Source organism: Cheilinus undulatus, linkage group 2, assembly GCF_018320785.1.
Source record: "Cheilinus undulatus linkage group 2, ASM1832078v1, whole genome shotgun sequence".
Taxonomy (NCBI): Eukaryota; Metazoa; Chordata; class Actinopteri; order Labriformes; family Labridae; genus Cheilinus; species Cheilinus undulatus.
In genome coordinates this window covers 36,796,288-36,823,909 of record NC_054866.1, presented here as the reverse complement: position 1 = coordinate 36,823,909, position 27,622 = coordinate 36,796,288, and the positions used below count along the sequence as shown (strand labels likewise).

Here is a 27,622-nt window from a genome sequence, read left to right as displayed (position 1 = left end):
TAGGGTATTTGTGGACACAAGTGGAATTAAAGTGCCCAAAATAAATACAAATTTAAGTGAAGCTCATTCACAGGTTGTTAATGTTTATGAACTGTGCATGCCAACGACTGCATCAAGAAAGATCTGATCAGAAAACCGTTATTGGTAACATAGAAACAAGGATAGCAGCATTTTATTGTAAAAGACAGGATAAAAATCTAAAAATATGTACACAGATTGTAACAAAGAAAGTAAAAATAAGAAACCAGAGGTTCTTGACATTTAAGCAGTGACAGCTTGGTGCTCTTTAAACACAATGGTCTTGGGGTTGATTCCCACACTCTTGGTGGTGTTGTGCGTCTTGTAGATGCCAATGAGACGATCAGCGATTTCAAACATGTTGTTCCTCAGGGAGATGATGATGAACTGAGCATTTTTTGTTTGCTCCTGCAAGGAAAGAAAAATACATTAGAGATATAAAGAGACTATATCCTAATGACAGTCAAGGGAACAGGTGAAAAGATGGCATTGTTTCTAACCAGCTCCCAAAAGAAGTGATCTGACCTGGATCGGTATTCTTGTTTCACAACAGTGAGACTTGGCTCCTGAGTCAGTGATTACAGCTCTGATTAGTGACACATTACTTAAAATTAATACGCCAAATCAGCTGCGTAAAGCACTAGACCAAGAGTTCAGTGCCCATCTGAGGAAGTGAATGAATAAGAAACTGTGACCAATGAGGGGTCTTTTTTTGCCTAGCTTTTAGAGAGCTGCAGTAATGAGTCCAAAAACACAGCAGTGTGTTAGCATTTGAACACTTCTGGTTTGATCATCCCAAAGTCTACAGGATGCCTGAATGACTTTTCGGTTAGACGCCTGAAATGAGGGCTGTGGTAAACACAAGCTCAAAAGGTTGTAACATTACAACATAAAATACACCTGGAAATGCCCCACTTGTGAGATTTGATGCTTTTTTGCTTCTTACAAACAGTGGTAGCCAACAAGCAGTTAACTAGAACTACAGAGTTTATTAGGGACATCAAATGACATCATGCCAGATGTACAAACTTATCTACTAGTCTGTTTTTCACCTGCTGTTTTGCACCAGAACAACTACGGCTAAAGCTTTGCAATTTGTTAGTCACACTAAGAGGAAAGTCTCTTATGTAAACCGTACAAGCACAAAATAAAAGTTGGAAGCTTAGTGGTAGTGCTGTATAAGTCATGGTGTAATTTCTTTATTAACCTGACATGCCAGACTGTTTCACATATCCAAGGAATGGATTATATTTCATATCCATCTAGGCAACAGCCCATATAAGGAGTTTGGGAAGGGTAGAGCATTTCCAAAAACCACTGAGAGTGATTAGATGAACGTTCTGCCTGTCACATTCATTAGCAAGAGAGCAACCAAACATATGATTTAGAACAGTGGTTCTCAACTGGTGGTTCAAGACCCAAAAGTGGGTCGCAGAGCCCTTTCTGTGGGTTGCAAATGTGCTCCTGGAAAAAGAAATGGTGTCACAGCATCCATAAAACTCCTTCAAAGCATTGTTTTGTCCTGTCTCTATGATTTGCCCCATATTCTGTAATGTAGGAGGTCAAAACTGTATTATTTTTCATTAAACAAATCCAGTTGGTCAAAAACTACCAAAATTTGTCACTGAAGAATGAATGGTGGGTCCTGAGACTTCATCATTTGAGAACCACTGATAAAGAAGACATGTGCAGCCTGAGGAGTAAACTACAGAAAGTGAGTTTGACAGGCTGCTGTTATTGTTGTTCACTATCAGTGGGGTGAGCTGGTAAATCAACTCTTGCCAATGCAGGTCTGCAGAAGAGTTAAAACATATTTTCCACCAAAACCCGGTTCCAGCGTGGTCCTTTGCACTTCTTCAATAAAGAAGTGTTGTCCTGTTCTTATAAAACATGCTGCTATAGCTTTATCCACGCTAGTCTCTTCACTAAGTGCCATGTTAACAGGTTTGCAGTCTAACTAAACCCACTGATGGGTTCGGGCTTTCTCTGACCAGTAGTAAGGGTTTCAGCTAGAGGCTTTGCGAGAGACTCGCCTGATGACGGATACGGGATCTTGCAAATCCATCTACTTTAAAAGCCTATTCCTTTACAGGCCAATGACAGATTTTGACTGCATTTATGCTTAAAATTTTTTGGAAGTAGTTTTTACTCATAAAGATTATCTTGATGGACAAAAGGTGCAAGTACTGAACTTACAAACTTTCAGGTTGGCCTACAAAAATGTCATCCCAGTAGCACTCTTATTGCACCCAATTTCAGCTTAAAAAATGGTCTTTTTAGCGAGTGTTTACATGCATTATTTGCACACATCATCCTATATTTTGTCTCAGTGAAAACACACGTCAATACTTACATAAATGTAACAAGCCACGATTGACACGTTCTTGAAATCGAGAGCTGCGTCGATCTCGTCCATGAAATAGAGCGGAGTGGGTTTGTAATGGTGCAGAGCGAACACCAGAGCCAGAGAGCTGAGGGTCTTCTCTCCTCCTGACAGGTTGAAGATCTTTTTCCAGCTCTTCTTTGGGGGACGAACACTAGACAAAAAAAAAAAACATGAACACAAAAGGATTTAGGTTAGGTAAAGTATTTCCATCAGCTGGAATAAAGGAATAATAAAATAAACTCATGAATCATGTCCTACCTGAACATGATGCCCTCAGAGAAGGGGTCCAAACTGTCCACCAGCTCAAGCTCTGCATCACCACCCAATGTGAGCATCTGGTAGTTTTCCTTCAGCTTGTTGGTGATCATGTTGAATCCAGTCATGAATTCATTCAGGCGTTGTTTGCGCAGGTCCTCGTAGCCGTGTTTGAATTTGTCTCTTTCCGTAGTGATCTCGTCCAGCTGAGCTACACGCTGCAGGTAAAGCTCCTCCTGAAAACGACAACAGCTTACACATAAGAAATCATAAATCCACCCTATGTGCTCTCTTGTAGTTTGTCTGTTTATTGTAAACTGAAACCGAGTTTAACATTATTTTATTAGAATGATGGCTGTTGCTGTTTAGATGTACCTTCTTCTTGTACTCAGCAATGGCCCCGAGGTTGGGCTTCATCTGAGCACACTGGGTCTCCAACGTTGTCACTTTGTTTATTATGACGTTGGGATTAGAGATCTCAGCAAGTTCAGCAGGAGTAAGAACAGGAAGTTCCTCTGCTGGTTTGTCCTCGATGGTATGAAGAGACAACTTGGTGGCCTGAAACTCATGAGATTAATTTAATTAAAACTCAGCCAAATACACAAAAGTCTAAAATATATTTCAATTAAGTCAAATTTGTTGACAGAATGACAAAAACATATAAAGCTTGAACACCTCTTTTTGCCAGTGTTTGATTTTATTGTTGTGTTCAGTGATGGAAGAATCGATCTGCTCCACACGGAGCCTCACACTGAGGGACTCCTCCTGCAGGGCATGCTCCTGCTGCTGCAGAGCCTTTATCTCCTTCTGCACCCCTTGATACTGCTCCTGCACCTCAGGGAGAGCAGCCTAGACAGAAGATGTAAAAACACAACTTTAAGTCCTACCTACCTTTATTTCTTTACATAGAGAACAGCTTTCAATAATCAATAAAAGCATAACAAAACAACTTTTGAAAATATTTGTTCATTTTTCAGTTGGATTGATCACTACACAAAAGGGGTATATGCAGTGAAAAACCAACCTCAGCTTCCTGACAGTCTTTGATGATCTCCCCAGCCTCTTCTTCCAGTTTCTTTAGTTTTTCTGTGAACTCAGCCATTGACTTCTCATTCTCCTCCAGCTCACTCTGCAAGCGATTCACGCCCTCCTCACATTTCTTCAGATTTCTGCAGAGGAGAAACACACTGTAGGTGTTAGTCTCTTTAAAAGTGACAGCATAGTTAAAGCATAGTGCATTGTTTTTCCTACACAGGATAAGTAACATGAACAGAGCTTAATATTTATCTTACTAAACATAATGTGTGTGCCACCTGAACCTTTCAGCCCATGACCCTCCCAAAAACCAGCATCAGAGATCGGGGACCCCCATCTTTCCTTGAGGGGGGTAAAGAACATGATATTGCACAGAGCATCATGTACAAAACTTTCATTTTAGGTAATTTTTATAACTTTGACTTGCATTTAAGCACAAATATCACTTAACACTGTTTTGATTTTAATTTTAAAGAATTTCAACCATATTTTTCAAAATAACAGATTAAATTTATGATTTTAAATCTGATGAAATTTCTGTTAGTTTTATAGAAAGCATCCCCTGACACCCCTGGGGGTCCTGACCCCACATTGAGAACCACTGCTATAAAGCACTCATTCCCAAAGTATGGGTTGGGACCCACAGTTGGGTTGCAGAAGATTTTTTTGGGTCGCCAAATTAGTTTTCAGAATATCTTTGCAATAGTTTTTAATGCAACATTTATGTATGTAGTACACATATTTCATAAAAAACTAATGTCAGAAATTTAAGTTCTATGTCGGTTCTGGCCACCCATTCAAAAAAACATTTAATCTATTATTTACATGCTGCTAATGTGTAACCAGTATTCTCAGGAAATATACAATCATTACATCACTCATTCTGAATCCTTTAGATAGATATTAAAATAAATGGTTTTCTTTTGGTCAGAATCTGTGGCAGAGATGACAAGTAATCAAACACAAAGAAATAATGACTGTTCTTCTGTTGCTCTTGTTTAATTGCATAGATCATGGAGAGACATCAGCAGTACCTTCTGTTTCTTAAGCAGATGAAAACTATCAGAGCCTGAGTGTTAATGTAAACACTTTTAAAGACAAGTTAACAGCTCACTCTTAAACCTGTGCAGTAAAATTATGTTCAATTTTGTTACGTTTTGTTAACAAAATAAAAGACACCTGTTTGAGTAGTTTCTTTTTCCTTTGATAAAACAAAACAAACAAACAAACAAAAAAATAAATAAATAAATAAATTAAAATCGAGTTTGGTGTGAAAGAAATTGGAGAATAAATTTTTAAACAGTATCGCTCAGCCCTAAATCACAGTTATTGATGCTTGGCAAATAAAAAAAGAAACACATTGTTCAAGACCAGGCAGCCACTGACTGTCAAATGAGAAAAGCATGCAAAGAAATCCTATGTGACTGAGTGAAGTGGCTACTTCCAGACTTGTAAAGCAGCACACTCCAGGTCAGGACCAGACTGAGTCGGAAATTAACATTATCCAAGCTAGCACAGCCATCACCCCAACCAAGAAGACAAGGACGGCGCAGAGGGCAGAATTGATAAGACATGACGTATAGAAAGACTAAGTTGTTTGGTCTTGATGGCTTGTACCTTGTAAAAAAGTGGTTCACCGGGAAAAAAAGGACAGGAAAATGATTGTGTTGGGAATATCACTCTATGAATAAATAACTAAACTGAAAGTCTGTAGAGGAAGGAAATATATATATTTCTTTCCCATTTGTAACATTACTTCGTGCCCAAGCATACTTGTGTATAGTCACAGTCTGATACAGAAGCTGCTGGTAGGCACAAACTTGGTTTACAAATCCACTAGGAAGGAGCAACCATAAGCACTGACATTATTCAAGTGAACTCTGGTAAACTTGTGTTCACATTGGTCAAATGAACCAGAAATTCTATGAAATTTTATTAAAATATGCTTGTTCTGTCCCGTCTCTGCTTTTTGTTGCATGTTTAGGTCCAACTGTGCTGTTTTCATTAAATAAATCTGATTGGTTGAGTAATATCAGACATTTTGGTGACTTTTTGTTATTGATGAGTGGATGGCAGAGCCTGAGGCTTTACCAGAACAGAACCAGTGTTTGTGACCTTTGGATTGTTTCCTTAGAAGTTGATCACACAGGACATGGTGTTAGTGAAGCTACACTTCAGGAATGGCAGCATAAACATGGCAAACACTCTTATTAAACCTTCTTTCCTATTCTTTCCTCACCGGCCAGCTGTCTTTATGGCTACTTGAGCTTTGGTGATGGTGGATGAGCAGTCATCCAGCTCCTTGTTGACTTTGTCCAGCTTGTCCTGCTGAGCCTTCAGCTTGTGGCTGTTGATGTCTACAATCAAGTTGTGGAGCCTTTTCACCTCATTCTCCACCTTCCCCGCCTTACTGGAGGCTGCATCATAGTCTAAGAGCAAGGGTGGGTAATGAGAAAATAACAGAGTCAAAATAATAATATTCTAGTTGGACACTTGGTCTGTTTATTTATTTTAAGAGCTTAACCAGAAAAAAAGCCATTTTATTATGGTTTTGTTTTTAAACCATTCATTATACTGAGCATAATCCTTCCACAAATTACAACTCAGTCTAAAATCAGGTTCATCACTATCTTTAGAACAAATTCAACTATTAAAAACTGTATTTTCTTTCCAGTTCACCAGAGGACTCTACCTTTCTTGAAGGCCTCCAGGCTCTTCTCCATCTGTTTCTGTTTGGCCTTGTCTGGGGCAGCAGCCAGCACATTGGCCTCAAGTTCCTTAATCTGAAGTTTCAAGTGAGTCTCCTGGTCAGCCAGACTCTGAGGAGGGAACGAAAGAAAGTAAGACTCAGCCACACAGGCAGACAGTCCAGAGACGTTCCATCAGTGCTGTCATTTTTATAGTTTACTTTAAATATAAGATTCTAATTTTAATTAAAATTTCACCCTATAATTGAGTCACAAACAGTCAAAGAAAAAGAAGAGGTGTGTTGTCCCTACAGTCATGCTCTTGGCGTATTTTTCTAGGGTGTTCTTCATGTCTCGAAGCTGTGGCCGCAGTCGCTGGATGCTCTCCTCTAGCTGCAGCTTTTTCTCTTGGCTGCCCTGGAGCTTCGACACTTTCTCATTCAACTTGCTCTCCATGCGGTCAAGCTGCAGAAAAGACACACGAAAATCACTCTCACTATAGCAGCGTTCATATTCATCCAGTCCCTGACCATCACTCTTAAGCGGGCCACACAGTACATGCTAATCGCGTTGATTGTCAAGCTGAATCCTCCCTTCTAACCAAAGTCAGCAAAAACCTGATTATCAGATGGCTCTTAAGATTATATTGCCAGATTATCCAGTGGTGCACGTTGTGTAATATTTCCCTCTCTAAACTGATTGGAGGCTAAAGATCGTAAATATTAAATATGTTTAATAGTCAGAACAAAAAATCTGGTTGTGTGTGTGAGCAGAAAGCAGGCTGACTTAAAGAGGAAGAACAATGAAAACCAGTCATGGCAATGGTTGCAAAAGTGAACCGTTGAGCTAGACATCAGAAATGGAGGATAAACTTGCTGAAGGGTGGCAACAAAATAAGTGTTTGACAACACGTACTGTAAAATATGCCACAGACAAACTAACAAGGGAGGAACCTGGACCGAAATAGGAAGCACATTGGACTTCGCAAGTAGCTAAGCTAAACAGAAAGCCATAGTAGCTTCTTCACTCTTAAGTCACGTTTGACTGCATGAGATTTGATGTTTTGAGGGACGAGACAAGGTTGAGACTCTGGCAGTCTGGACAGAATCTGTTAGCTTGTGTTGTCTTGATCCTCTTGTTCCACACCACACACTATATGAACAACACGGTAAAATCAGTGATTATTTGTTGCCGTGTGAGGTCTCTCACACTGAAAAAAATTAAATAAGATTTTAAATATCTTAATGTTGCAGACTTGAGGAGACATGCTGAGGATTATCAAATAGTTGGCTCCACCTACATAAGCAAGTAGAGGGCTTATAATTCAATGATGCCTGGAACTTGATGGAGATTTTTCTTTACTGTAATTCCAGATTAAATTCACCAGACAATGGCTAATGGAGGAAATAAACTTTTCAAATATAGAAATAAGTAATGATTTTATAAAGGCACTTGCACTCAGGTAATTACCTAGCATTGTTAGCATGAACGGCTAAAAGTATCAGAGTTTAACCACTGTCAAATCTGGTGTACAAGATGACCGTCTCTTAGAAAAAAACAAACAAAAAAACCCTTTCCAATTTAAAAAGTGGGCTGTATCCTGTACATGGATGCAAATAACATACCAGTTTAATGTGCTGTCAACAACTTAAGAAGATCTGACATGAGTAAACCCCTTCAGCCCTATTTATTGTGTATGCAAGTGGTTGCTTTCCTATGCAAAAGCATGCAGGGATACTAAACACAGTTCAGGCTGGAAGTACCCTTTTTAAACAGCTTTTCACCCTCATTAGGTCATAATTATTCAATGACGATTGTGATGCACTCTTCAATAAAAGCAAGATTTTTTCCCCGAATGCATTTTTTTTTAACTTTTATACACTATCAAATTTTATGAAAAAATAAACAACTCCAAGGTGTCTGATAACCCAACCCTAATGTGTTTATCTTATCCTTACCTCTTCCTGAGAAAACTCAGTGCCAATAGAGGAGCCCATCCTGCCTTTCAATACTCTTCCTCCTCCAGTCATGGTTCCTGTGAAGCACACGTAATATTGATGTATGTATCGTTTCCCTGGCTGAGAAAGTAATTAAGAAAGAAGGAAAAAAGATGAAGAAGAGGGAAAAGTAGTACGTTACCCACCAGCCATCTCTATGATCTGTCCCTTCAGCGTGACCACTCTCCAGCGTTTGTCTTTTTGGAAGGCCATTCTTGTGGCCTGCTCCATATCCTGGGCCACTAGAGTGTCCCTTAAAGCGAAGTAGAAAGCAGGTCGCACACTTTCATCCTTCACTCGTACCATGTCAAAGAGACGAGGGCTGTTCTCTGGAGTCTGAATGGGGGCCATGTTCTTCTCCCACACCTTCATCTGAGCAAAAATGACGTGGAATAAGAAGCAGTAGCAAAACATGTGGACAGATGCTTTATATGACAACACCTCGAAAAATGTCAAAATATTCACAACTATAAGTCTATCCATTATGTTTGTAACAAACTGAACCATCTTGTTCTAGCGTTTAAAGTGTGTATAGCAGTTATGATATTTCACAGATATGCTGAACCATCCAAAGCTTTAAGTCACAAAATAAGATGTTATCACTATTTACAAGGGTCAAAGTGAGAATTACCTTGTCAAGACCAATAAAAGTAGCCACCCCGATGTTCTGCTCTTTGAGAAATGTCACACATTTCTGAGCTGTGTCAATTGTATCTACAACAATGTTATCAAGAGCACCACAACTGGAGGAAATGGCCACATCGTACTTTTCATCTATGGCTCCGAGGTCTCCCTGTAAACACACAAAAAAAAGCATATATCCACTACAGACAATCCAATGAACACTAAGGCTAGATGATCAGAAAGTAAGAATTGTATATTAGTGGCTTTACCAGTCTTCCCAGGATGCCAGGAATTCTGCCACTCTTCTTCTGATGCATGAGGGCATCCAGGACCTTTCCTCTGCTGCGGTTGGAGGACAGAGAGCTCTTGGCTTCTTCTACCTTCTGCCTCATTTCCCTCACCACTTCCCTGGTCTCAAGATCCGTCTTCATCAGCTGCTCCAGCTCAACCTCGTCCTGCAGGGAGGAAAAAAAAAAAGAGAGACACTCACTCAGAGGAACACAAGTTACTAGATTTAAAGATGTTAAATGTTGCTGCCTTAAAAATAAAGTCAGTGTTGGTTTTACCTTCTTCAGCTCCGACTCTTTTTGGGGTATTTTCACTTCCAGGTCTTTGATGGCAGCACGGCGCTCACGCAGTGTGTCAGAGGTTGTCTGGAGCGTCTGCTTGGCGGTGTTGAGCTGTGTCAGAGCCGTGTTGTGTCGGCTGAGGTAAATGTCGAGCTCTGACTGAGCCAGATCCATACGAGATCGGGTCTCATTCACAGCCTTGCTGAGCTCCATCAGCTCTTTCTCTTTGGTCTGAAAGAGACCAAAAAAGAAACATTTTTCACACAAATTGAACCCACATTCAGAGCGATACCATGATATTGCTACAAACCTCTTTGTCCTGTTGTAGGCCACTGGTCTCTTCCTTCAGACTCTCCATCACTGCTTTAAGCTTTTCCTCTTCTTTCACCTTCTGCTTCTCCAGCTCCTCCTTACGAGCCGTTGCCTCAGTGATGGCCTTTTCACTGCTAGCTGGCACACCACGCACTTCCTCCAGCTGAAACATTAGCCAGACAGGAGAAAATACAAAACACAAATGAGATGCATCTCACTGTGGATTTCAACAGCAACTACACCTGTGTGGTTTTAACTTGAAGACAGAGTTCAGTACACTTTAATGAAGCACATATTAATAGCTTTTCACCTCTTCTATGAGATGAAGTGATAAAAGGATCAGTGGAGACTTTAGGAGACAAGAGGTACAAAGTAAGAGGATTAAATAGGTTTTGGCTTATGCCAGTTAGAAGCAACAATGCTACACACTTCCAAGCAGGCCAAAACACACAAATGTAATCAAGTATAAATACACTCAGGACTCAACAAGTCCTGGTAAAGACTGGCACAACAGCCTGCTGCAAGGAAGGGCTAAAACAAGGCAAGACAATCTTTGTATGTAGTGTATGTTTTGTAGGGTTAACTGTGGGTGAAATGTGAATATGGCTGCTGAGAGTATTACACAAGCCAGGCCATAGTTGACTACAACACAGCAGAACACTGCTCCCATGAGGTCTGCCTGACTCGGACCGGGATTGCAGGGGCAGATAATGTTTTAGAGTAGAAAGGATACACTTACAGTTATGAGGGAACTCTAAACTCTAGGTGTGCGAAAATGTGATCCAGTAAGACAGAGAGACATTGGAGTAAGTGACAGGAATATAATAAACAGTGAAACAAGCACATGAATGGGCCATCAATAGAAAAAGACTATTAACTTGTGTAACTTCACAGCCCCCTAGTGGATAGTTTAAGTCAGATAACCCTTCCTGCCATGAAATCTGATTTACAGGTCTATACAGGTTTTTGTTTTTTTACTGAAGATAATGCCACTTTATTTGGAAGACAAACATGAATTTCTATTTTCACATTGTAAGAGAAAATATAAAAAAATAGAACAAGGTCACTTCACACATATCTACCTCAAAATCAATTTATTTACTTCTACATGGTATAGATTTTAACTAACACTCACAATAATACAAATTTAATTTCAGTCAGTCAATCTAACATATACTAGTTTGGTTAAAAACGTTAAATTGTAAATTAAAAAATAAATCTACATCATGTCTAAATGAGACTGTTTAAGATTAATCTCACAATATATTGGCTTGAAATGTCATTTCTGGTTCACTATTTCAGAATCATTTAAACTTGCTGGTAACTCATGTATGTTGCTGTATACATAAACATAAACTAAAGGTGGAAAAAAATAACCAAAAATAAATAAATAACATAAAAAAAAACCCACTAACTCAAAGAGTGTGCAGTTGTGATTGAAATTGTGTAACTTTAACTTGTGCAAGGACAAATGCTATTTAAGATAGAAGGGGAAAAAACAATCTCTGAATTTACATGTTCTAAAAGTATATTCAATTTAAGACTTAAGTCTTAAAAATATCAAAAAGGTTACAATTTTTTATTCTGCAATTCAATTTTAACTTGTATGCAAGTTTAAGGAAAGAGTTTGTTTCTCTAGGACTCCAAACAACAGCCCTGTGTTTTCTATGAGCAACGGAAATTGTATTTTTAGTGCCCATGTTTCTTTCTTGGCCATGGGACAAAATAAACACTGTAACACTGGAGTGTCATACCGCTGGTGCTAGCTTGTCTTGACTCAATGTAACCTTGCATTTGTTCATAAGATGAGTTTAGTAAATGATGAAAAAAAGGCTAAAAATGTCTGTCCTGACAGTTTTCGTGTCTGTGTGCTTCCAAATGGAATGAAAATGCATCCTATGACCTAAGAGTAGTGAAAATAATTCGAAAGACAAGTAAACAGTGTCAGAAATTGAATGAAATTATTGAACTGTGTGTATGAGTTAACCATCATATAAAGACCAACACACCTTTTCTTTATCCTTTTCCAGCTGCTTCTGAAGTTTCTTGCCTTTGCTCTTGGAGTGTTTAATCTTCTCACGCACTTCAACATCCTGCAGGTCCAGCTGGGTGAACTTCTCTTTCTGGGTCTCAATGTACTTGTTGAGCTTATTTTGTTTCCTGGTAGAGGAACGGCATTTTTTACTGGGTGCACTCCCACCAATTATGTTTAAAAAATCAACATGACATAAACTTAAGGAATCCTAACAATAATACAACTAAATCTGCATAACAGAGTACAAGAGGCCAAGTCTTTTTAATTAAAAAAAAGCAAAGATTTTGTTGTAAAACCCAGTTAAGAGTTTCTACACATTTAGAATTCAAAACAGTTTTTTTGAGAAAAAAAGGAAATATATAGATATATATATATCTATATATCTATATATATATATCTATATATCTATATATATATCTATATATATATAAGTATACACACAGACATCTATGTATGGCCATAAGGCCAAAATGTATAAACTGGAGTCTTTAAAAAACGTGTTTTCCTGTTTTTTTTTTCGAAGGGGAAAACATCCTGTTTTGCAGTGGGTTTTGATTCAATACAATTTTAGTACAGTGTTAAAAAGTTATACATCTAATTCTCTTTTCAAAACCTGAATGGGAAATTTCCCTCTAAACAAAAATGTCTGAGTCAAAATCAGCTTCAAAACGACCGTAAAATTTTTAAACTGGTACAAAAGTTTGTGACCTTCCTAGCATATTAAATTGGTTAATAAAAGGAGAGCAAGGGAAGAGGAACACAAATGTCTTACTTCTCCACATTTTTCAGCTCTTGATTCATTTTCTCCATCTCCTGTGATATCTTTGCATTTTTCTCAGTCAGTTCCTTGGTGTCCTCTAAGATCTTCTGCTTCTCTTGCTCCTTATCCACCACACGCTTTTGCAGATCATGACTGATGGCAAAGGTATATTGAGGAAAAAAACAGTGAGCATTGACCTAATAATTTACACATGAGGCAAAGAAAACAGGGTGTGACACCAGAGGAGGGTCAAGCTGCCCTGTTACAGTTTAAAAATAGAAAGAGAGAGATGCGCTAATTACACAGATTTTCATCTTCTTCTATGCTTCTGATTATATAGAACAGGGGTGTCAAACTCAAGGCCCGGGGTCCAAATCCGGCCTGTGGTACAGTTACACCCGGCCCGGCAAGGTCAAATCATATTCTCATTATACCTGGCACTAAAACATGAGGTCTGCAGATTTCCTCCTGTATGAAAACTTAAACTTAATCTTGGTGATATAAAATATCCTAAAGTCATAAAAATTTTGGAAAAAAAAAAAAAAAAAAAAAGTACACACAACTAGATCAAAAGAAATGTGTGAAAACAAATATTTGTGTTTTGATTTCATATTTTCTTTTTTGCATTGCACAATCATGACTTCAATAAATTATTTGGACTTTTATTTAATATTTTAACCATTTTCAATATATTATTTTCACTTTTTGTCTCATATTTGGACATTTTCAACTTATAATTTTGACTTTATCTAATATTTTGACCTTTTCAATTTATGATGTTGACTTTTTATCTCATATGTTGACCTTTTGAATTTATTATTTCAACTCTGATATCCTATTTTGACCTTTTAGGTGCACCATTTTCAATTTTAAGCCATATTTTTGCCGTAAAACATGATTTTGACTTTCTTTTTATATTTTTGCCTATTAAAAGCATTATTTTAACATCTAATTTTGTGTTTTGATCTTTTGGAAAAAAAAAAAAAAAAACAAGTTTGACTGTTTATCTCAGATTTTGAGCCTTTTAACTAATCATTTTGACTTTTTAAATCTCAAACTCATTTATCATTATAGCTAACTTCCCCCCAAAATTTATTACTGGCGAAAAATGAGTTGACAGTTAAATGTGGACCCTGTTAGGCCCTTAGTTTAGACCTTAATTCAGAATCTGGCCCCTTCTGTGATTGAGTTTGACACCCCCAATATAGAATGTTAACATGATAAAATAATGGTTTAATTTATTTGATTCAGAGCAGAGAAATGGTTCTGGTGCACTCACACATAATACTGGCAGAGTCGACTCTTGTGTTTAAAGATATCATTCTCCAGTGTGAGGAACTCCACAGCTTTGTTCTTTTCCCCCTCCAGAGCATTCTTCTCCTTCTCCACCAGCTTCACTCGGTTTAACTAACAGAGAAAATATAAGATAAGATAAGGTAATACTTTATTGATCCCAGAGGGGAAATTCTGGCATTGCAGCAACACAATAAAGGAGAAAGGTGGTAAAATACAATAAAGTAGAATTAAAAACATAAATATATAAAATCCAAATAGAGAATTAAATAATTGGACATTAGGTATATACAATCAACATTCTGTGCAGACAATAGCAGTCAAAGTGACACGTGTTCGTGTAAAGTGTCATGGTACACTGGTCTGCAGCAAATACATCAAGAATGAATCACACAAGGAGAAAAAAGCATTAACGAAGTACCTTTACATATATGATATAAATTAGTGCAATGCAAGTAAGAATAAAAATATAGATATAAAGAAAGAGAAATGTGATTACAGTTTATCCAATATTGTAATGCTACATAAATATTTTGATGTAAAGTTTCATGAAAATGATTTGGGGTCTTACACTCAGGATTCCTACATGCTTTTACCAATCAAATTTAAGACGCCTTAAGACCTTTTTAAGACCTGAACTAAAAAAAATGTATACCGCTTTTTGCACTGTAAACGGTCAAACTGAAAGATGTGCTATTTCTGGGTACACTGGACCAGGGCTGATTATTCAGATTTAATGAACTGTTTATGAAATGTAAAATGGTATAGGAAAAGGCCATTTTTTTGTCCATAAACACCCAAATTTGATTATTATTGGCAGATTCAATGCTTCTATTCAATCAATATGCCATCTGATGATATTTATGATAACAAAATTTTGCAGATGTGCTGAGCTAATACAGTTTACTATTAAAAAGCAGCAGAATAATGCTTGTATCAGGAAAGACTTGTTAAAATAGGGGTGGGCTGCAATGATTTTGCAAGGATTTATGTGGGTAATCTGGTGGCCAAGATGTTAGAGAAATGGACTAGTGTTTCACAACAGTATAAAGATTATCTAATAACAGTGAGTCAAATAAAATCAGAAAGAGAGTCTGGGGTCCTCCCACAGAAAATTTAGAACATCCAGCACTGAATTCTAGAGAATACTTATGCAATAGTTTATGGGGGAAGATAATTAAAATTGTATATGGTTGGCTAGAAAACAAAACAGGAATAGGGCATGTCTTAGTCAAAATGCCTTCTAAAATTTAAAACCTCTCACTGGTAAAAATCTGACTTTAGGACTTTTATGTTCTTAAATTTCAAATGTGCAATCTAAGACAACTAAAGCCTTTTAAAGGATCAGCAGGAACCCTGTACACTGCTGCCTACAGGTTCTTTTATAATAAAAAATATTTAAGTCTCAAAAACTGCTCACATAGGATCAAACATGACTTGGGTGGCCAGCTTAACCATCACATGTTTAAAACAGTTGTAAAACAAGAACATAAATTTTCATTTGTATCAAAAGATTCCAGGCACATGTGCACATAGAGAATGGTTCTCCCAACTCTAATCTCTAAAGTAAAAATTAATTTCTAAAGAAGTCATGACATGAGGAGGAACACTGTTTTTGAGTGTGTGAGCAGATAGTGTTTGAGTGTGTCACCTTCTCTCCCCTCTGCTCATTGAGCAACTCAATTCTGCGGGCCAGGGTTAGGATGGGCTCTTTGAGGCGGCATGAGCCGATAATGTCCTCTAGGTACTCCAACATACCCTCATCATGCTCTGTCTGACCTTTAGGCTTCATCATGGCGATCTGCTCCACCTCGCCCTAGGTACAGTCCAGGGCAACACACGGACACAGACAGGCATGCAATTACACACTGGAAAACACAGAGCTGAAAACAGTCATAAACAACTTTTATTATCATAAAATAGACATAATCTAAAACACTCTGTTAATTTATTTGGTCATTTAAATTAAAAACTCTACCCCTGCAGTACTGCTGTAGGCTACACACACACCTTGGCAGACACAAGCAGCCATGTGGAGTGTACAAAATAAATTTTTTTTAAAAATCTACAGGTTCACGTTGAGAGCTCTGTTTCTTTTTGACAGAGGAACTAAAAATAATCCACACCATTACACCTGGCCACAAAAACGGTTGCATCTCTTCAAAACAGAAAATAAGAATGAACAATCACACTTGTTTCTTTTTACACCAGCCTGGTGTAAAAAGTGATGTAGGTCAGACTGAATACTGTTGAGAAACAAAATGTTAAGGAAAAAAAAAGCCTGAGACACATACTTTCTCAGGACAAAAAAATCTTTTCACAATCCAATCCATCTTCAACATGTTTATTGTTCAAAAATTTTTTTTAATTGTTAATGGTAAAAGTAACTTGATTAAAAAGCAGGCTTTTTACAACATGACATTTGAATTGTTTTTCTACACTTTAATTTCCTGTTTTTCCCCTTACATACAACTTGTGCCAAGTTAACACACAACCCCCTACTGTTCTAAAATTTGTGTCAATTTCCATCTATTTTCATGTATTTATTTTTGAGCTGGGAAGGCTAAGAACACAATTTGTAAAATAAATGTTGAATTCAGATATAGTGAAAAATAAAAGTCTTTAATTACATCTATGTTTTTAAAGTTGGTGGTAAAGGGAAGATTCATATTCGACTTTTATGTAAGAAAGAAAAGAGGCTGACAGAGGGGAGAGGGGGAAATCCCACGTCATCCTCTGCTTTGACCAATGCAGAAAGTAGACAGCCTCCCTCTAGCCAGAGGCCTGGAAAAGTGACCTTGAAGAACAACCTAGAACCTCTTCCAACAGTCATGTAGCCATGTCATAGACACAGAGCAACAAATCTTGCATCCAGGGAGAGTGAGAATGGACATGCATACACATAAACAGAAAAAGTCAAGCAGGATGCATATAATTAACCAGCTAACCACAAAACCACAGTAGGGGACAGAAAAAAGTGTTCAGTTGAAACTACCACATGACATACCATAAAAAAATTAATAAATTAAAAAATAAAATAATTGGAAAAACAAACATTAAATCAGCCTTTTTGGTTGACTCTGACACAAGTCATCGCCCCATAAAGCTTGGGGGTAATCAGTAATAATGGGTAGGTCACACATGTAATACTATCAGAGGGGGCAGGAGTGTATAGAGGGAAAAGTCAGTACGACAAAAAATATATATATATATTCAAAAAATAAATTAATACATAAAAAAAGAAAACATAAAGGAAGGAATTACATTCCCAGAGAAGTTAAAAAGGCAAACTGTTGAACAAATATCAAAGCATGGTAATGGAGAGTGTCTGATCCTGCCACACTGAAGCAGCACTGCTAATATTGGGGTTGGGGTCTGTTCTCACACGCCAATATTTACGTGCTGCTAAAGCGTGGCAGGTACATGGGAGAGGGAGAGGGAGGAGGGTCCAACCTGTCCCCACTTTAGGATCAACCCCACCAAAGCTTCCCACCTACAAAATCTGAGTAAGTTCAACTTACATTCAGGTCCACGTGTAAGTAAAATGCCATTATTTTCCTTAAAATTCTAAAGCAGCAAATAATGGTTCGCACCTTTTCCACATTGTTTCAAACCATGATGCGCTGCTATAGCAGTCTAAGGGCTGGCAGGACAAATTCTCTCCTTTAAATTCCAGTGCAACAGGTTATTCCCATAGGCAGGCATAGCTTTAATGAGGCCATGGAACATTTGAATTAAAGACAACTTAGACATGAGCAGAGACCAAAGAAAAGGAAATCTGACAAAATGAGATGCTCACAGAAGGAATAAAAGGAGGAGTTAAGAGTAGAAGCAGAAAGTAACAAAAAACTGAACAATTACCTGCAAGATCAGAAATCTGTTGTGATCTAGGTCAATACCATGGCTCCGGAGTAAAGCCCCAACTTCTTTGAATGTGGCTTTCTTGCCATTGATATGGTAGGCTGAGGAATTGTCTTTGTTGGCAGTCCTGGAAACATAGAACTTGCTGTTGGGGATGACTTCGTAGTCATCTCCTTCCTGGCTCACAGGGGGGAGGGGCAGAAGACACAGAGCAGCTTAGTGCAGAACAGTTAAGGAGAAACTCAAACAGCTCTAAACATCAAATGATACACTCAGAATGCTGACAAATTCACCAAGAGGGGCAAGACAAAAACAACCTACTTCAAATACTACTTTGTTTTAAAAAGCTAAAGTTCTACACAGGCCACACTTACATGTAAATAGACTGTGTCAATATTTAAGTACTTTTCAAAACAAATAAACAAGTACATAATTCTAGAAAAGCTTTCTAAATTTTAAGATTTTAATGCAATGCAAAATGCATACCATTGGCTTTAAAGCTTTATATATTTGAAGACAGACTCAGTAATTTTGTTGTGTAAAGTTGTGTACACCTCTTCCTTAAAAACATTTAAAGTAGCAGAAATGATTCATTGAAAAAGCTGGCACACTGTTATAATTATTTTATGTATCCAGCAACTTGAATTTTATTCATTATGATGCTATGAAGCAAAAGGAGAGGCTATAATACATATAACAGTAATCAGGGCAAAAAAAAACACTTACACCCCCTGTGGCAGATCAAATACAGGAATAACTCAGTCGTAATTTCTTTGAACTACAGTCAGTCCTTAATATATTTTCTTAATAATCAAACAGACCTAATTTGTTTCCATGTACAAACAACCACTTCTTTGACTTTTGACAGCAACATCAGACAGGTGGAGCCTTGTCACTGAATGGGTCTTCTAAAAATTATCTAAAAATAGAGAAATTATTTCTAACACAATACAATGTGACTAATGCAAGTGTGGGTGTTAGAAGCAACTGTTATGACTGATTTCAGCCTGTGTTTAGTCATTGGTGTAATAATATTGAACCAATAACCATGTCATAAACATAATGGAAATTTTATATTTAAAATTCAAGAAAAATATCTGTCCACTAGAAAATCATTATAAATCCCTCAACTCAGTGCAGATTGTCTCTTGCTAAATTTGTGAAAGAACAGAGAGAGTATACTGTGCATCTGTGAGACAGAGATATAGATACAGAGCGATATATTTACCTTATCAATAATCTTTTGAAAATGCACCTCCACAGTACAGCTTTGCACATCTTTGTGTTTATCAGAGCTGTGAATCAGTACTGAGAGCTTTTTCGATCTGATCTTTTGAGCTCTGTATCCAAACACAAAGAGCATTGAATCTATGACATTGGACTTCCCACTTCCATTTGGACCAATGATGCATGAAAATCGCTGAAAAAAAGGTCAAGATGTAGATGTGAATAATTTACATATAAATCCCTTTTTTTAAACATCATATATCTACAAACACAAAAATAACAGCACTAACTAGGTCTGAATAGGCATTTCAGCATGATTGTGATACTGAATGTGTTCCAAGTGGGTGTAACTAAGATTTCTTTTAAAACACCAATATTTGCAGAGCAAAGAGAAGAACCAGAAAAGAGTTAAAAGCAGAAGTTTAAAGCAAATGATAAATCAAGAGAAATGTTATCACATCACTACATAACAACCCCCTTTGCAATACACTCCTTAAATCAAAATGGAGGAGTGTGACTTTCCCACTTTCACAAAAATATTTTTTAAAATTCAAATGATTGTTATATTTTGCTTTAATTAATATTTGTAAGTGTAAAATACATAGTAAAGCACACATTAAATTGTTTACAGACAAATTATGACAAATTAAGGAAATATAAAATAATTTTGAGAAGCACTACACATGATGGTTTATCTGTGAGCATAAGACAACACTGAAATAGAGTATTTCCTACAAAGGGTTGACATCTATAACCATGTTTGGTCGTACCTTGTGAAAAGGCCCCAGAATCTGCTCGCCAGCATACGATTTAAAGTTGCGATTAACTAAGTGTGTTATCATGAGGCGAGGAGCGCCCGGTTCATTGGTCATTGCTGGGGGCGGGGGTGGAGGGATGCTACCGAGAATCTCCTCCAAACTTCGATTATCAACCGCCTCGGCAGCCTCCCCGTGAGACGGATCTGTGGCACAGAAAAAAGTACAACTTTTATTCCTCTGTGCGTCGTTTCAGGTGGGGGACAGTGGTGCGTGGGGGAGGGGTGGAGGAGCAAGAAAAAAAACAAACAAACAAAACACAGGCAGCCATACTACGACTCCCGACAAAGTTGACAGGCGTTATTTTTCTTTGTTCTCAAAACAAGAGCAAACACATAAAAAGAAAGAGCCTGTGGTCGCTTATGAAGAAATCCACGATATAATACAAACGCTCTCCGCGAGAAGCGTCGATACGTGAGAGCAGATGCGCCACATTCATTTCGGAGATGATAAAAAACTAAAGTGTACATTTCTATCATCGTCACATTTTCACTCATGCTGAACTGCAATCAAAACATTGACATAAAACCCCTGTTTTGTGATAATTGTGTTTAACATAACACCGATTGTTTCCATCACACCAAGCCACAACGACCTGTCCAAAATCTATTGTGCTACATAAGCATAAACAACCTCAGGGGTCGATGTTTGTAAATTAAAATGTTGTCAACAGACATCCGAATAAGCATTTTAACATGTTTGAAACAACACGAACACGTACAGATGCCAGTTAAAATCTTAACCTCCCTCGATCAAATTATAGTACAAAATATCAAGTTTTGAGAATAAAGTCATACACCCTTACAGTGACAAGCAACGTGAAAAACTTCATTATCCGAAATAAATTACCTCGTTTGAAGAGAAGATCCGAGGAGTAAGAGCACTCGACGATATCAAACTCATCTCAAAAATCATAAGCCATTTACTGATGACTGACACTTTAGAAAAAAATATCCCAGCCATTCTAACTACGTGTAGAGATTTAAGAGAGAAAAAAGCTTCACAGCTGTGCCAATTGGCCACTACCAACACAGCAATACACGTATCGCCATTGAGTGCACACAACTTATTTAGATTCACAGACACCAAAACAGCCTTTGTTACTTGCCAGTTGTCGGCGGTGCCTCCTCTTGGCCATTGGAGTTGGTTTCTTGAGGGGGTACATCCAGCTCGTCTTCGGAGTCATCCCGGGGCTGCGACCCTTTCCCTCTTGGCTTGGCGGAGGCAGTTGAGCTTTTAGCAGTTTTAGATGGCATGATTTGTAATCTGAAGAAGTCATTGGTAAAAAAGGAAAATCCATGAATGGTTTTTGTGCCTGTCAATCTTCAAACTCCACATTTAGTCGGTCACACGCAGTTACCGTTGTCAGGACTAAATCATGAAAATCTCACTGCTTTTAATCGGTATATGCCTATGGCTGTACCATATTCTAACTATATTTGAAATACCAAAATCAAAACGTGTCTTTTTGACCTGAAAAATGCGAGTTATTATAAAGGCTGTCGGCCTGATGACATTTGAGGAGATGGCAGCGATCTAGCCTGCCAATCAGCATGATGATGTAGCGTAATAGATGCTACTTCAGCACTTAACCCAAAATATAAGCAAAAAAAATAGATAAATAGCATCCCACTACGGCGGTTACAGTTCTCTTTTACACCGACGACAAGCATTTATGAGCTTCACAAAGTTGGACGGTTAATGACCCTCGCAATGTTGGGGGGAAACAGGAAAATAAGTTTAACGTAAAACGTCAACTGGAAAACAAATTCAGTCACTATGCAAATAACTGTCCCAAAGCTCGTAGTCAAGTCTACTCTACAGTCACAGACGCAGCGAAACGGTCTCCCTAGTCGACGTTGTAGACACTACGTCTTAAATTGATCGGGGTCTCAAACTGCCACTGATTATGGCTATAATCTATATAAGTTGATGTTGGGGCGGAGGTGTAGCCGGAGCAACCTAACTCGCTAGCAAGCTAATTGGAAAGCACATTCAAATAACTTAACGGTAACATTTGACTGGTGGTAACGTTATAGTTACGCGTATGTCTGCTTAATATGCATAATGGTTGAGCTCGTTTGGTCACCAAATGAGCAAAAACTTGAAATACTGAATTCGCCACGTAAATGCGACTGTTTCAAGCCGCCTTGAGTTAAAAAAGCTGTTGTCGCTAACTATCTACTGCAAAAGTAGTGTCTCAGAGCTAAAGCTAACGTAAAAGCTAACATTGATTAGCTGCGTACTGTTGAGGATGCTTTACGTTGACGCTGCAATGTAGGTTTGACTGTACTTAAACAAATAAAAGAAATATTTGAAAGGAACGCCTAGCGCAGAATATATGGCTCGTTTAAGCACGATTAGTAGTATTTACCACACAGAAGTAGCAGCTGAAACTTTAGCAACTATCTCCGACATTAACATTAGCGTAGACCGTTTGAAAAGTTGCGTGTATGTTAGGGGTATGTAACACGAAAGCGGTATTTTGTGAAAGGGAAAGAAAATTAGTTGTTTTACAATCGTCATAAGTCCTTTCAGTATCGACCAGGTTGTTTCCAATCGTCAATTGTGCTTAAAAACGCGTAAATTAGTTATAAATGAGTAGTCTCCTTCGAAACGTACGTTATCTATTTTCAGCAAATAGACGGAACCCAGTCGTAAATTTCTACCAAAACGTTGCCTTGTACCTTCCACAGTGCGGGCACCGTCAGTCAATAGTCTTCCTTTGTGGCCCAAATCACAATTGCGATAAAAGTCTTTCTTAATCCGAGAGCTGTAAATATAATCCACAATTTTTTAGCCCCGTGTCATTCCGAGTCGCTCTCCTGCATGAAAACTCTAACTTGTAAATGGCGCCTAAACTGTGCTGTCGAACCAAATTCGTTACAAACTGACGCAAGGCACCATGGAACGTCCAAAGGGCAGGGGAAAAAAATTCAAAAAAGGGGACGAAGCCAACTCCGCCTCGTTTCGACCGACTTATAATGTTTTTTAAACAACCAACAGTCATATAACAAAATAACTATACTTCAAAACAGTTATAAATATTTATCAATATTTTACGCATATTCATCGACTTAAGGTTCTTGTTCAAACGGTTTATTTGATACAGTGGAATGACATCTCGCAAGGAAAAGTCCACAAAACGTTCAATACTCTTTATTTACTTAATGATTAATACAAGTGTGTGCATAATTAAAACAGTCTCTCTACAATAAACGCACTTTAACATATCGGCTGTGTTTGAAAGTAAGTCGAAAGAGACGTTTACAAGGACCCGAGAATCGCAACTCTCGCGAGAACTCCCTGTTGGAGCTGCTTGTGACCCAGATAAAATGGCTAACTACATAGCCATTATAACGACACTGATAAACTCCTGAACTGTGACAGAGAGGTTTGCTTTGCACTTGTCCGACCACTTATACAGATCGGTGGGGGCAAGCGGCATGTATGAATCAACTGTTTGTACTTCGAATCGTCTTGTAACGATAGAACGAAGCGGAAAAACAGGAAAACTGCGGAAATGTTAGCTCTGAAGTCCCAGGCTGCAATCCGGAGATGACTGAGGAGTCACGTTAGCAACAGTGGCAGGTACCTTAGCAACTGTAGACGCTTGTTTTATTCAACGATACAGCCACAGGAGTATGCCAACTGCTGACTCGTCTTCTTCACAGGGTAACGATCAAAGCTTCGTTGTTTCAGTATTCTCTATAATGTTTTTTTTTTCTAGGGCTTATAATAACATGCGTGATCAGTGGAGGTTAAGGATCATAGTAGTTGTCACTAACAGAGAATTTCTTTGTTGGAATAGGGACCAGCAGACGAAAACATCACAATGAGACTGAAAACATCGCTGCTTCAGGAACCTAAACATATCCCTTTAAGCATGGATTTTGCAGTATAGCCTTGTATATTTCTACACTTTAAATAGGTATAATGTGAAAGATATGAAGTAGAGAGCTTGCTCTTCCAGCCAATATTACCGTTACAATCTATAGGTTGGGGAGAATTTTAGTCATGTGCAATAGTGAATTCACAGTTAACCATTATCTGACTTGAGCTAACCTGTACCAGATTCATACAGTCATAATTGCAGATGCTACAATAGAATTTCCTACCATCTTAAAAAATACCCTTGAACACTCCTTAACTGCATGTCACATAAGGAACTTGTTAGTTGTGTTGGTTGGACTACAGCAGATGAGCTGTACTCATGCAGTGAGGATCACCAGATCCTCAAATGGAACCTGCTGACTAGTGAGACCAGTCTGGTTGTCAAATTGCCAGAGGACATTTACCCTATTGACCTACACTGGTTCCCGAAAACCCTTGGTGGCAAGAAACAGAACCAGACTGACATCTTTGTCCTCACCAGCACTGATGGTAAGTCTGTTTATTCCTTAAGATTAGTCAGTTCTTTTTCAGGATGGAGAGTGTAATTTTGCTAACTGAATTTACTCTGCATGATGACAGTGGTCCATCTCTTCTCAAGCATCTCCACCTGTTTGATGGTTATTTTTATCAAACTGTCATCCCTCAACATAATCATTTAGAGAGAGCCATCAATTTGTGCATATTTACAAAAAAAAGTTCTTGTTTCACAGTGTATTCCCGTCTACTGTTGTTTCATAACTATTTTCAAATCACTTAAGTCTTCAAAATGTATTTTCTATATGTATACTTGTGGAAAAAAAAGTTTGACAGAGTATTTGTGACGCATAGGCTACCTACTTTGCCTTCTTCTTTGGGCCTATATTAGATAGAAACACACAGAATATGGATGTACAGTTATGGCAAGCAATGTGTGGTCACAACACTAATGGCAGTGTAGGGTTGCATAAACACACCCACAAACTGAAGCAGCATTTTTCTTTGGCAGACCAGAGAGAAGTGAAAACTCTGTCAACCATTCACTTTTGTAGCTTTCTTCTGCTTCTTGCCCTGTAACAGATAAACAGGTATTAGTGTTGCTTAGCTCAACTTAAAAAATAGAATAAGATTGACTACTAAAACATAAGAATTACAGCCTTGTATTATTCCAAACTTTAGTGAGCTTTGGAAGATTGTTTCAATTTGAGATTTTTTGTATCCTGCAAAGAATGTTGATCCAAGTTAGTTGTGGGATCAATGATCTATTAATGTTTGCAGATATCCATGTTTTTTGCAAAGAAAATCTGAACTTTTTCTAACTTTTCTAACTTTTTTAACTTTGCATACTGAAATGTTTCCCCTTTCAATCTGTCAGAAGCAGACTTGATGTGAAGAGAATCAAATTAAGGATGAAGGACATTGTAGGGCTTTCTGTTCTGAACTACAGTCTCACCCACCTTTTCCCAGTAGAACATCTCATCAAGTTGAACTAAAAAATGAAATAGTGAGCAATTTTTGAATAGATATCACAGTATACGCAACGGTTGGTCTCATAGATAAGCACTGTTAAGGTTTTGTAGATGTTAATGAAAACAGAAGTTATATTTTTAAATTACAGCTGTGCATGGCTGTCAGGCTCACTACCTGCTGGATCAGTAACAACCACTTTTGTTGGGTTGTCCAAATTTAGAAATGAGAGAGAGCAGCATCATGCTGATTTGCAGTTTCAGGCCACCAGAAATTACATAGAGCATTCAGTATTTTTTAATAAACTCTGCCACAAAGTATATGTTAGGCTTATGTCTTCAATAACTGTCTCCACGCCTGATCACTCTTCTTGTATAGGAAAAAGGAAACTCTAATTCAACCAAGCAAATCTGATTATTTTCACTCATTCTCTCTCTGCTGTAAATCTGCCATTAAGATTAATGGAGAAAAATGCTCTGTTGGTAATTGTGTGCATGCAGATATGTTAGAGGTTTTGTCACTGGACTCTAAAGTTAAATAAGCATCAAAATAATTTGTTAACCTGAAACACACAGACTGATAAGCCCTGGTCTGTGAACCCCTTACATAAGGCAAGTTCTTTGTTGTAGCTTGTCAATAACAGCACTTTTCAGTGTTTCTTATTTAGAGCCTGTAAACACCAACATCAGCCCAGAGCTTTTGTGTGGCCATACAGTGAGACTCGTTTTCTATTGACAGGGAAGTTCCACCTGGCATCCAAGATAGGGCGCATTGAGAAAAGTGTTGAAGCGCACAAAGGAGCTGTTTTGGCAGGCAGATGGAACTATGATGGGACTGCTCTAATCACAGGTAAAGATTACAGGACAATGTGAAGTTCCATAAACAGACGCATCTCATATACCGGTTATAGATATGAATTGAATGGCAACATTTAATTTTATTCATTATTTGCATTCCACTTTATGTCTTTCTTGATTAATTAGCTGGAGAAGATGGGCAGCTCAAGATTTGGTCAAAGAGTGGGATGCTACGCTCAACACTGGCCAGCCAAGGTAAGGCTGGAGACCCCCATTCAACATCACTGAAATTAAGCTGCATTTAGTATTTATTGTGTACATTAGAAAAACTGCTGTACATGTTTACTGTAAATTCTGGTGTATAACCTGCTCTTTTATAACTATTTTTTCATCCAAAAAGTTGGATCAAGTTATATAATGGTGAAAGTAAACAACTTTATTAATGCAAGTGCAGCTTCCACCATCACACACTGCGCAAGCCCTCACGTGACTGAATATTCATCCCCATTCATTGTGTGTTGCAAACAGCAGCTTCACTGCTTTGAACTTGTAGTACGGCAAAATGACCCAAACCCACAGCTACCGCTTTCCCTCTTGTTAGGTCATAACCATTCATTTGAATAAAACAGGGAGTATACTGTTTAGTAAATAAACCACGTGGACCGTGGTTTGACTGAAAACATTCCTCAGTAAGGACAACAGGTGATGGGTTGAGGATAGCAGAGTAACTCACTGGCTGTGAGTCTGTCTCATCATTGCAGTCTGAGCTCTCTGTGTTATAGCTAGTAGAACAGATTGTACTAAAAGAACAACACAGCTGCACAGAAACTGCATGTTGTGGGCTTTGCTGGGAAAAATGGAAATTGTAACAAAGGAGGTTTATCCCCTTTAGGAGATTTCAAAAAACAGACATTGCTTATATACCAGGGCAACTGATATTGCAGATTTTATGGTTTATATGGAGTACATTTATTAGTTATGCATACATACTCTGCATAACAGTTGCTGTGGCCCTTTTCTTTACTAGACTGAACAGTAAAAGAAAGGAAAGCAAATGTATAATTTTCCTGCCAAAATAACAAATTCAAAGAATTCAGTCTTAAAACAACAGCAGCTGTAATTTTTTTATTGACAGAGGTGAAAGTTTAGGACATTAATTTCACTGCCTGAAAGGACAGATGCAGCCAACAAGTTTAATCGGCTCTATCTCAGGCACAATATTTCTATGTGTTTCCAACTTGAAACGTTTGCCCGTTCAATTGTTGCAATGGACTGCCTGCACGCTGGTTTGTGCGCTTTTTATAGGGGTCTGAATATGATTTCCTGGAAAAGGAAACAGAGTACGTATCATTGTGACATTTAAAATTGAGGTTGTTTGGGATGTTATTAATAGACAGAGTCTTTCAGTCCCTCTTCTTTAGTGGGTAGACAGCATAATGGCTGTAGATAGGGATATTTTCTTATTCAGTCTGTTAACATTTTATGCACACATGTGCATGATATAGCAAGAAGCAGTATATGCATATTTTACATGCTTTGGTCCATGTCACCCTCTGTGATATCCATTTTAATTCAAACCATTGAAACGCCAAAGCAAGCTGATCTGAGTTTTTG

At 38.0% G+C, this 27,622-nt stretch overlaps 2 protein-coding genes across 3 annotated transcripts in view; one reads left to right on the top strand and one right to left on the bottom strand.

Moving 5' to 3' along the window:
- Positions 1 to 141: 141 nt before the first annotated feature.
- Positions 142 to 22,768, bottom strand: smc4 (structural maintenance of chromosomes 4). Its single transcript, XM_041805854.1, has 24 exons — positions 22,562 to 22,768; positions 20,983 to 21,140; positions 19,830 to 20,020; positions 19,061 to 19,252; positions 17,833 to 18,009; positions 15,623 to 15,787; positions 13,958 to 14,085; positions 12,691 to 12,831; positions 11,893 to 12,043; positions 9,882 to 10,046; positions 9,569 to 9,802; positions 9,272 to 9,457; positions 9,010 to 9,171; positions 8,525 to 8,750; positions 8,340 to 8,416; positions 6,694 to 6,846; positions 6,387 to 6,513; positions 5,934 to 6,123; positions 3,684 to 3,828; positions 3,335 to 3,508; positions 3,035 to 3,217; positions 2,663 to 2,895; positions 2,372 to 2,555; positions 142 to 426 (listed from the first exon to the last, which is right to left on the bottom strand). Exons 2-24 carry the CDS (start codon positions 21,128 to 21,130, stop codon positions 262 to 264), a joined length of 3,897 nt encoding a protein of 1,298 aa, XP_041661788.1. The 5' UTR covers positions 21,131 to 21,140; positions 22,562 to 22,768; the 3' UTR covers positions 142 to 261.
- A 430-nt stretch (positions 22,769 to 23,198) lies between these two features.
- Positions 23,199 to 27,622, top strand: part of ift80 (intraflagellar transport 80 homolog (Chlamydomonas)) — a 56,813-nt gene continuing 52,389 nt past the window's right edge. Inside the window, exons 1-5 of one of the 2 annotated variants that reach the window (XM_041800734.1) lie at positions 23,199 to 23,549; positions 23,686 to 23,746; positions 24,036 to 24,257; positions 25,950 to 26,060; positions 26,195 to 26,263. In XM_041800734.1, coding sequence (XP_041656668.1) covers positions 23,710 to 23,746; positions 24,036 to 24,257; positions 25,950 to 26,060; positions 26,195 to 26,263 — 439 coding nt within the window. In that variant the 5' untranslated portion in view covers positions 23,199 to 23,549; positions 23,686 to 23,709. Of the gene's footprint in view, positions 23,550 to 23,685; positions 23,747 to 24,035; positions 24,258 to 25,949; positions 26,061 to 26,194; positions 26,264 to 27,622 lie in introns of those variants that run through there. The other variant, XM_041800742.1, reaches the window with a different exon arrangement.

Coding starts and splice junctions, on each gene's coding strand:
- smc4 (XM_041805854.1), bottom strand. CDS start 21,130: ATGCCATCTAAAACTGCTAAAAGCTCAACTGCCTCCGCCAAGCCAAGA. Junction 9,458..9,568: donor AAGAGTCGGAGCTGAAGAAG/GTAAAACCAACA, acceptor TCCTCCCTGCAG/GACGAGGTTGAGCTGGAGCA. Junction 3,509..3,683: donor AAGACTGTCAGGAAGCTGAG/GTTGGTTTTTCA, acceptor TCTTCTGTCTAG/GCTGCTCTCCCTGAGGTGCA.